Here is a 10,004-nt window from a genome sequence, read left to right as displayed (position 1 = left end):
TTGCCCACCCGCACAGGGCAGTACGTCGTTTGTTGTAATACATAGTACAAGCCCTTCCGCATAGCTTGCGATACTTTGTAAACGTATGATACGATAAGTGTCCCCTCCAGTCTGAAACTCCACATTGGAAACGCAAGTGTGTGAATGTCGCACACTTGCAGGTGTGTGAATTTTCTAGGAAAAATTCACACGTTTACCCCTGTAAGTGTACAAATGGATATTCACACACCTGCAAATGTGCGACATTCACACCCTTGGGTTTCCAGTGCAGAGCGGGAACCTAGATTTACTAATTTCGATTGTCACAATAGTACACCGGTAAAACAAGTGTTTAATTTTGCACGTCAATTGACGTTTCAGTTCAAGTGTGCATTTTCTCGACACTTTTTGGTGTCTACCTATGTTATAAGTCAATTGTGTTTAAACTTTCGACGCACTTCCGAAACGTATAGCAGCTGCACACCGAATGGTTCCCTATTGAGAGAATAGAACTGTGTATATAAGTGTGCAGAATTTAAACGTTAAAAAAACGTCTAAAATTTGCATACTACGCAAGTGTGCAACCTGAGTTAAACACCATGTAATGTGCAAAATCACAACTTGCACACGTTTGGTGTGCAAATACTGCACACTTGTTCTACCAATGTATACACACACAACCACCCTTTACACTAGTACCTTGACAGGTCTTATGCTATTGTTGGTGGCACTGGCTTGAACAGCAAGCAGGTCAGGGTTGTTACAGAGTTGGGATTTTCAAATTCCCTGACTTTTCCATGACTTTTCCCTGACCAAACTGGAGGTTTTCCATGACTTTCATCTCAAAAAATGTTTTTAAGTTATTAGTTTACCTCTTGTTACGGCCCCGTATGTCCACCTATGAATATGCGAAAGAATAGATGGAAATCTTCGCGAGCGAAGCGAGCGAAAGAAAAAAAAGGATTTTGAACAATAAATTTGACAATCGTAAAGGACCACGGGCACGCTAGAAAATTTCGCAATTTTCTAATTTTTCATTATTTTCCATGACTCGGCGATCGATTTCCCTGACTTTTCCATGACTTCCATGACTCGATTTTTTTTCCCTGACTTTTCCATGACTTCCAGGTTTTCCATGACCTGTAACAACCCTGCAGGTCTGTAAAACGAAGAACAGTCGGGCTAATCGGCTAAACATATTAACACGGAGACACGCGCGGTTGTTTTTCCCAACACAATGCGTTGTTTTCCCCCCCCCCCCCCCCGGGGGACCCTGAGACTTGGTGGCGGGCTTGTTCTCATAAAGCTATTTTGCTGATTATGCTGGTTCGGAAGAGATAAATGGGCAAACTCGCTGCTGCTTCATATGGAAGCTGTGATTGATTTGTGTCGCAGCCTGGACAACAAACCAAGTGTATAACACTTGTAAGTGTGCAAGATCAATACTTGCAAGTGTTTAATTTAGTAGTAGTACACTTGCAAGTGTTCAACTCACTATTTGTGCTCTTGTAAGTGTGCAACTTCTCTGTTGAACACTTTCCTCACAGTAAGCGCCCGACCTAGAGAAGTGTACAACAGAAGAGTTGAACACTTCCAAGTGCACAAATACCCAGTTGAACACTTGCAAGTGCATTACTACTTAATTAAACACTTGCAAGTATTGAACTTGCATTTGAACACTTACAAGTGTTGAGCAGTTGAATACTTGGTTTATCAGTGTATGGGGTTCCAGAGCGACGAGGCACGAAGTAGTTATTCTTCCCTCCCAGAGAGGCGGGGAAGTACAAGCACGCGAGTGTCACTACGCCACGCCAGACCACCGTTTAGCGGATCCTAGCAACGCTGTCCGGTCTTGCCGCGACCCTACAGCAGCGGTCGATGCGAGGGGTCCCGCACTATAAAACACATTGTAAACGAGAAAAATAATCGCAAGATACTCGCGGATACTCGCGAGAGCTCGCGTAACTCGTCATTGCACACCCACTCGGACAGTGGGCGACCCCTCGGCTCGATGTCCCTCTTGGCGCGCAGGTCATTTGTACAGACTTTATTTATTTGTGTGCATGGAAAAAAAGTTTAGTTGAACTGACTAATATGTTCGGTGCACACGCACTGGCTCAACGACAGGTGGCCCAGCCACCGGCTGTCATGGGGTTAGCAACATCGTGTCTTTGGACCAACGACCCAGCCACAAGAACACGACGGTCGGTGGGATTCGAACCCACGACCTTCCAATCAAAGTGGTGACTTGCTAGTCCCTGAGCCACGTACGGATCTCTACGGCATCGGCTTCCGTGCCCCTAGTGGTTTAAAGTCATGTGTACATAGGGTGATGTCACATTAACGTAAAGATGACAATTTCTATCACTGTGAACGGTAAAAAATAACATCTAGAATTAACAGCAAAATCTCTGTTAATTTTGTCATTGACTGTCCGTGTTGTTGTATAACAACAAAAGTTGTTCAGGGACGACAAAAGTTGTTCAGGGACGACAAAAGTTGTTCAGGGACAACTAAAGTTGTTAAGGGACAACTAAAGTTGTTCAGGGACAACTAAAGTTGTTCAGGAACGACAATAGTTAACTAATTGTAATGTTGTAAACAATTGTTTAGGCGAAAAACACAAGAATTGCATATTTACAACCAAAGTTGTACAGAAACAACAACTGTTGTTCAGCAACAACAAAAGTTGATTAGAATCAAAAAATGCTGTGAAGCAGGAACGAAAGTTGTTGAAGAACAGCAAAAGTTTTTGAGCAACAACACTGCTGTTTTGCAACAAACATTGCTGTTTTGCAACAAACATTGCTGTTTTGCAACAAACATTGCTGTTTTGCAACAACTTTTGTTGTTCTCCCCCAAAAAACATTGTTGTTCATCTACGACACTACCGCCATTAGTACGTGAGTTGTTTTTCAACAAGCATCTTTTACAGTGTGCAAAACAGTCAACTATTCGTCACTTTTTAGTTTTGGTCAATAAGTTGTCAATCCCAAGTAACAATGTAGCTGCTGTGACTTATTTGATAAAAATTAGGTAAATATTTTGTCAGCTTGATGTATTCTTGCCAAATCTCTGTTCGTGGGAAGGAAATTGTTTGCATTGCAAAGCAATTGTTTGGAAGGCCAGAAAGGTTCTTACGAACAATCGGTTTGCATTACGTACTATTTGTTCGTAAGCCAACGAATTATTTTGTAATAGATTGCTTCAAAATCTTCGCAAGCTACGAGGGTTTTGGTTTGCATTACGAACCTGTTGTTCGTAAACAATATACAGTGTTCTTATGTCAACATTGCAAGGTACTTCTACACATTGAGCTGATTTTCTAAGTTGTAGGTAGGCCCACAGAGCTATGGGTCAACAAAATAGTTCCACGAGATGAGAGGTTTAGGTTGAGGCTTCGGAGTTCATAAGACACCACTGAAGAGTATAGGACCGGTTCACTTGAAAAGTTGTCACAAGCGTTTACATAAGGAAATCTCGTTAGGTTTGCCCCTCCCCCCACCCCGTACCTTGTTCCCGTGGGGTGTCTCCCAATGATCCATACTCTAGTCGTGCCGTCCCCGGGTGCAGCAGGCTAGGACGAGACCAGCGGCCCCGTCCTGTACCCTGCCTCCCGCCTAGTCTACAGCGAGCCCGAGGCAAGCGCCTGGTAGGTAGGCAACATCGTGCCTGCAGCGCATGCGTGTGCCGCAGGTTGGCCTACCCTGCGTCTGGCAGGCGACGAGCTCCCGCAGTCCGCAGTTTGCCGTAAGCGCAAACCTCACACACTAAAAGCTTATGAACAGTTTTATTCATAGCTTACTGAGTTCTGTGTACGTGCTCTGCTTACGCATTTTTAATACGCCAGCATGAACAAATTTTGTCCATGTCGGCGTATTGAAAGTGCGTAGGCAGAGCACGTACACAGAACTCAGTAAGCTGTGAATAAAACTGTCCATAAGCTTTTCGTGTGCACGCCTTTGGCTGGAAGGGGTGACATTGATTGGGCCGACAGGGGCTGTCCGTCATGTTCGTGGATCGGATGTACGGCTGCCCAATGACAGCAACGAGGAGAATGTGTTCGGGCTGCGGGACCCTCGTCCCTCGTCCAGACGACTCTGCAGGCCATCAGCGGCAACTGCACTCACCGTTAAAACAATTATCGTAATTTTACGCAATTTTCTCTGTTAATTTTAATTCTATTACACAAACTTGTTTTTAACAAATTACGATACGTCGTTATTTTACGAATTGCTTTGTAAAACCCAAAGCTCCATCTAGGCGGTATGAAAATTGTTATAATTTTCGTCTAATTTTATGACGTTTAACCCATTCGTTACGTAATACATTTGTAACTTTACCAAACGTTTCGTAAATTGACACTTACGAAATATTTTCGTAAATTATTTTTCACATAGCATTTCGTAACTTTTTTTCGTAAAATCATGAAAACTTTTTACAGTGCTTGGATGCCCGCCGTGGTCGATGCACCGGTGGCGGTCGACGGCCGTACTCTGGAAACTCAAGCGTCGTACAGTATGACAGTTTAAACTGCAGTACTAATGGTACTGCAGTTTAAACTGTGATACCATTTGTGTACTACAGTTTAAGCTGTGATACCGTTTTGTGAACTGTTATAAGTGTAGTACACGACGTGTCCGACAGTTAAAAGCGTCATTTGTAGCTGTCGCACACGCGGTGAGACACGCGGAGAGAACTGTAGTACGCGTCGTGACTAATAACTGTAGAACACAAATAGTATCACAGTTTAAACTGTAGTACAATTGGTGCGGCAGTTTAAACTGTGATACTGTACGACACTTGAGTTTCCAGGGTAACGACAGCTTGGTCCGAAAACGAGAGGTGGCAGTGAGACGTTCGAATCGGAACTCCCCCTCACTACCCAGGTGCGCCCGCTCCCCCCCCACTGTTATAATACTAGAAATAAGGATAAAATAAGAAATAACATTTTAAACAAGAAATCAGTAAAAGAATACTCTCATTACATTTTATGTAAGCTGCCGGACAGCATTTTTACCATAAAACCTATAAATAGATTTAAGAAAAAGCTAAAGGAGTTTTTAATCAATAATTGCTTTTATAGTATGGATGAATTTTTAATGTTTTGTGCTTAAGAAAAAACTATGATTTGTACCAATTTCTTTTATTGATAATTCTGAAGTGTATCATGATGTATGTTCTTTGGAAATAATAAATATGAATATGAATATGAATAAATGATATATCCTTACTGAAGCTACATGGTAGATTGATGTTGTATGCTGATGACATACTACTCATATATGAAGATAGCACTGAACAAAATATAATGAAGAAAATAAATGAGGACCTCACTACTACATCTAAGTGGATGGACCTCAACAGACTAATTTTAAACCTCGAAAAAATGAAATACCTTTTTTTTCATACCCATAACTATAAGGTATCATCCACTAATAACCTCGAGATGTCAAATCGACCATATCAAATCCAAGATTCTCCCAGTAGTTGGTGTCCTCAGCAGGCTGCGGCATATTGGCCTAAATCCTACCATCCCCAAGAACATCTATTTTGCCTTAATCCACTCGGACATCACATATCTAATCTCAGTCTGGGAGCACTGTACCAAAGAAAAACTACAAGAACTTGGGATGATACAAAGAAGAGCCCTCAAGCTCATCTTTAATATGCCATATCTTGATCACACCAAAACTGTCTACAAAAACGCCAACATATTACCAGTCTCAGTACAAGTCAAATTCTCCTCAGTCATATATATTCACAAACTGAATCTCAACATCATAAAATCAGACATCCCTATCACCAAACACTCTCAAATTCACAGTTACTCAACACGCTCATCAAATAAAATGCACACATCCACAGTACACACCACCAAACATGGTCTTAATGCTTCTTTTAATGCTGCTACTAAATTGTATAATGAACTACCTTCCCTATTCACCAATATGTCATTTAATCAATTTAAAAAGAATGTAAAATCATGGTAACCTTCAAAATTATCTTATTGGTACTGCTTAACTATTTATTGTCCTTTTACAACCGCCTTGTACCTATGTATTAACATGGAAAATTCGTATTGCCCCTTAATGCAAGCTTTTAGCTCATGGGACCAATAAGCTGACGCAATTAATGAATAAATAAATACCTGTATAAGCCAATGTTGATAATGGTCGCGGTTGCTGTTTCGTTGACTTTCTGGTTTACGTTTTGCTTGAACCCAAGTGTCTGTGGCAATAATCCTACTTCTTGGTGCCGCGCTCAGAGCATGAAGTGTTTGACGAGTCATCTGCTGACTTCCTGTTGATGATGTAGGAGAGGTCGCAACAGGTACAGATGGCAAACCAACTGCATTATGTCGATGGTGATGTGACTCAACCATTGGAATAGAATCAGACGACAACTGCAGCTGTCCTTGCCTGAAAAACAAAGGTTCATAAAAATAAAATTTTAAACAAATCAATTAGTGGTGTGGTTGATTCATTAATTTACAAAATTCACAAAGTTTAAGTAGGTATAGATAAAAAAACAGCTAGACATTTTAACTTACCTTGAAAAGCCATTCACACCATGCCTTTCTTGATCAACAATAGATAAGGGTTTACATAAGGGGATTGGAGGAGGGGGTCTGTGATGATTAATGTTCATGGATTGGACCGTTAGGTCTGACTGTTGAAGGTCAGGCAGGGAGAGACGACAGTTTAAAGAAGTGCTACTGTTTGGAACATTTAGCTGATTGTGGCTTCCAGCCCTGTGAGGAGCAGAGACATCCTGCAGAGATCGGTGAGCAGCAGAAGATGATGAGTCCCAGCTTTGATTAGCAGAGAGATATTCCCTCTGCCTTTCAAGTTCAGCCTGCTCTTGTTTCAAACATTGACGCTCCTCTCTAAGTGCATCCTAAAATCATATATAAAAAGGTTTAAAGTTACTAAGGGGATTTAGATAAAAGAAAACGAGGGTGAAACGACAGCTAGCCTACAACACTTCTTCAGGTTCACTATTACTATCATCAATAAGAAATCAGAATTTCCAAATATCAAGAGAAGCAACAAGTGTTACGCGATTAAGTAACTAGGGTGTAAATGACACATAATGTATGTATAAAATCAAAAAAATAGCATCTTGGAAAAATGATATGCTAGGTGTAGTAATTTGGTAAATACATAGAGAGTATTAGTCATGTTTATTAATGCACTTCTGTGAGACATGCAATGGGAAACAGCTATTTATATTTGGTTGGAGTCTGAATAGCATCATGTCATCATATAAAATATGAACTAGAGTTGGAGTGCAGAATAACTGCATTGTGGAGAGAGAACAATGGGCGCAATGAAAAGACATTTCTCAACAAGATGCATGTTGGATAATAGAAACAATAGACCCTCACCAAATTCATGTCTGAAGGGTTGCAGTTGAATGGTACACCAGCAGGGAGCCTACCAACAATACTCTGTAAATAATGGAACATAGCATAGGTACATAAAAAAAAAGCTCGCATCAGTCTGGTAATAAAGTTAAAATATTCTGAATGTAAAACACAGCTAAAAGTAACTATGAAGTTAGAAAAATCTACTTAGATTAATGAGGGTTTTAGCAGATCAAAATTTTATTAACAAAGCTACATATATACAAAAAGTGTTACTGTTAAGAAATTATGGGAGGTGATTGATTAAATGTATGTACAGAATAAGAAAAGACAAAGATCAACATATTAGTCTACCTCTTGTTGTCTGAGCTGTTCTTCTTTGGCTCTAATGCGTCTCTGATCCTCTTGACGTGCAGCTTGTTCAGCAGCAACTTTTCGTGACTCTTCAGCCCGCTCCCATTCAAGACGTAACTTTTCTTGTTCAAGTTCTCTTAATTTTGCTGCGAGTTTCTCTCCTGTGCAAATAAATGCTTAGGTTACAGCAAAGTCTAACGATAGGAAAATTAATCAAACTCTAATAAGTTATAGCTCCACCAACTTGATGATGGTGACTGGGTGAAAGTATAGTATTAGTACCATAACGCCACTGTTCCTCTTTTTCTAGCATTTCAATTATTTCTCTTTCCTTCTTCATAATTTCACCTTCTTCTGAAGTTGAGCTTGTGTTCCCGAATAGCTGATAAGCACCATAGAAATTTCAGTTTGATTAAAATAAGTCACATATAAGCATGATTATGATTGAGATACAGGCCATATACACTAACATCATTATTCTGATGGCTATGTTCCTCAAATCCATGCCCTTCAGGTGAATAATCCATGTGGAGATTGTGAGAGTTTAAATGGTTATCAAGCTCAACCCCAGAATCTCTACTTTCTCCTTGGTTAGAACCATGGTCAGACTCAGGGTATAAAGTTGGTTGCATCTGTCGGTAAAGTTCTTGTTCAAGTCTGCGTTCCAGTCCTTTGGTCCCCCAAGTCCCAAGTTAAATCCACTAAGTGTGGCTCAGGAAGCTGCTAGTATAAAGCCATAAACCTTTCCAGCAATATATTAGCTCATGTAACTAGCAATCATTTATAGTCAAAACAACTTCTTGGCGGTTCATCACCTTTTATGTAAGGTATTGGAGGTGCCAAAAAGGTGCAAACAGGGCAAAGGACAGTTGAGAGATGAAAAAATAAAACAAAATTATAAAAAATGTAACTGAATGATCAAATTCTATTCTGAGATAGTAAATTTATATTGCATAAAAACCAATGCTACACATTTAGTGTGCATCTAATTTTAAAAATATTTTAGTGTTAGGATGTATCACAAAGGTATTGTGCTCCAACAGAGTATAAACTAACAAATAATACCTGAAAGTAAAAAGCAATTTCAAGTTTCCAGTTTTCTGGAGAACAATTTAGTCTTTGCTTGTGAGCACATTTGATTTTACTCACAAAAAATTCCTGAGTGAACCAAACAATGGAAGAAAGACTTTCCATAGATAAAAGTTACTGTCTCCTCTTCCTTCTGGAGAAATAAGATACACTTCAGTTTTTATAATTTACTCAAAACTACAGCTTCCAAGTACACATTACTTACGGTCCCAATTTTGGCTCCTGTAAGTTGTCTGGTGCAGCTTTTGTTCTCGGGCGGAGGTGGTACCTTGGTGGTACCTCTAATGAAAACAGAGAGAGAGATAGAGAGGGTAGTGAAAATCTAAATGTCTACAAATTTAACAAGATATTAAACAAAGTCAACACACACCCACAGCAACGGGAACACATTCCCTTGTGTCACCATTTCTTGGAATTACGAATTAATAACCTTTTCTGCACAAAGTTCAGAAGTCACATTACTTATTTACCTGGAGCTGTGCATTTCTTTTTTTTGTCCGTACAATTCACTGGAGGATTGCCAGATATTATATTGCTTGGAAGCCGTTCTAAGGCCACAAAGCAGTCTCTGATTGCATGGTTTGGAGTTGGAGTGCTTTCAATATTTTCCAACGCAGACGGACTTATATTTAAGTTTAACAGCGAGGGAGTGGCGAAACTATTTCTACGACTTTCATCTTCATTGAGGCTTGTGGGAGATTTGGCTCGTTTAGATCGTCTTTTTCTTGGTTGACTCTCGTGGAACTTTCCAGCATCATCATAATTCCATGATGTTCCCTCCTTACAGTCCTCTTGACGTTGGCGTTCCAGATCAGATTTTTTGGACTCAACAATATGCAGTGCGACATTTTCATCTTCTGAGCTTGACTCCTCAGCTTCTGTTTCATCAGATATGGAACTAGAATGTTCTGCTGGTCTTTTAGTTGACAAACTAGATAATGCCCTGATAGACTCAGAGATGACTGGAGATTGTCTGCTAGGACTGAAACTTGAATCAATGCCTGATGCGCCACCACAGCTGTAGAAAACATCATCATCATCTTTTGTTAAAGGTGGATCAGCAGAACTCATAAGGGAAGCTGGTAGAGGATGCTTCAGTAACACATCTGACTCTGGCATAGGTTGACTGGATGGAGAAATTGACTGAGGAGGTGCACCAATCCTAGGACTAGGTACATCATCTCCACTTGATTCGTTTGACTAAAAGAGAAAA

The 10,004-nt window shown here is 40.2% G+C and overlaps 2 protein-coding genes and 1 long non-coding RNA gene across 9 annotated transcripts in view; 1 reads left to right on the top strand and 2 right to left on the bottom strand.

Moving 5' to 3' along the window:
* Positions 1-5,109: 5,109 nt before the first annotated feature.
* LOC127750841 (GRB10-interacting GYF protein 2-like) lies at positions 5,110-8,633 on the bottom strand. Its single transcript, XM_052273389.1, has 7 exons — positions 8,518-8,633; positions 8,173-8,444; positions 7,943-8,084; positions 7,703-7,863; positions 7,370-7,432; positions 6,533-6,879; positions 5,110-6,401 (listed from the first exon to the last, which is right to left on the bottom strand). Exons 2-7 carry the CDS (start codon positions 8,332-8,334, stop codon positions 6,008-6,010), a joined length of 1,269 nt encoding a protein of 422 aa, XP_052129349.1. The 5' UTR covers positions 8,335-8,444; positions 8,518-8,633; the 3' UTR covers positions 5,110-6,007.
* The window catches only part of LOC127750842 (uncharacterized), a 3,740-nt gene continuing 364 nt past the window's right edge, over positions 6,629-10,004 (top strand). Inside the window, exons 1-2 of the long non-coding RNA XR_008011862.1 lie at positions 6,629-6,765; positions 9,844-9,963. This is a non-coding gene — a long non-coding RNA (uncharacterized LOC127750842). The remainder of the gene's footprint in view (positions 6,766-9,843; positions 9,964-10,004) is intronic.
* Positions 8,186-10,004, bottom strand: part of LOC113204441 (uncharacterized) — a 2,942-nt gene continuing 1,123 nt past the window's right edge. The window contains exons 5-8 of one of the 7 annotated variants that reach the window (XR_008011859.1): positions 9,262-9,991; positions 8,997-9,072; positions 8,852-8,924; positions 8,186-8,334 (exon numbers count right to left, since the gene is read on the bottom strand). Coding sequence is in view for 2 of the 7 variants with exons in the window: in XM_026419630.2 (XP_026275415.2) it covers positions 8,906-8,924; positions 8,997-9,072; positions 9,262-9,991 (825 nt within the window). In the remaining 5 variants the exon portion in view is untranslated. Of the gene's footprint in view, positions 8,335-8,597; positions 8,925-8,996; positions 9,073-9,161; positions 9,992-10,004 lie in introns of those variants that run through there. The other 6 variants (XR_008011861.1, XR_008011858.1, XR_008011860.1 and 3 more) reach the window with 6 other exon arrangements.

Source organism: Frankliniella occidentalis, unplaced genomic scaffold (assembly GCF_000697945.3).
Source record: "Frankliniella occidentalis isolate FOCC.00 unplaced genomic scaffold, Focc_3.1 Scaffold269, whole genome shotgun sequence".
Taxonomy (NCBI): Eukaryota; Metazoa; Arthropoda; class Insecta; order Thysanoptera; family Thripidae; genus Frankliniella; species Frankliniella occidentalis.
Note: the sequence above shows the minus strand (reverse complement) of the source record. Positions and strands in the feature narration are given on the sequence as shown.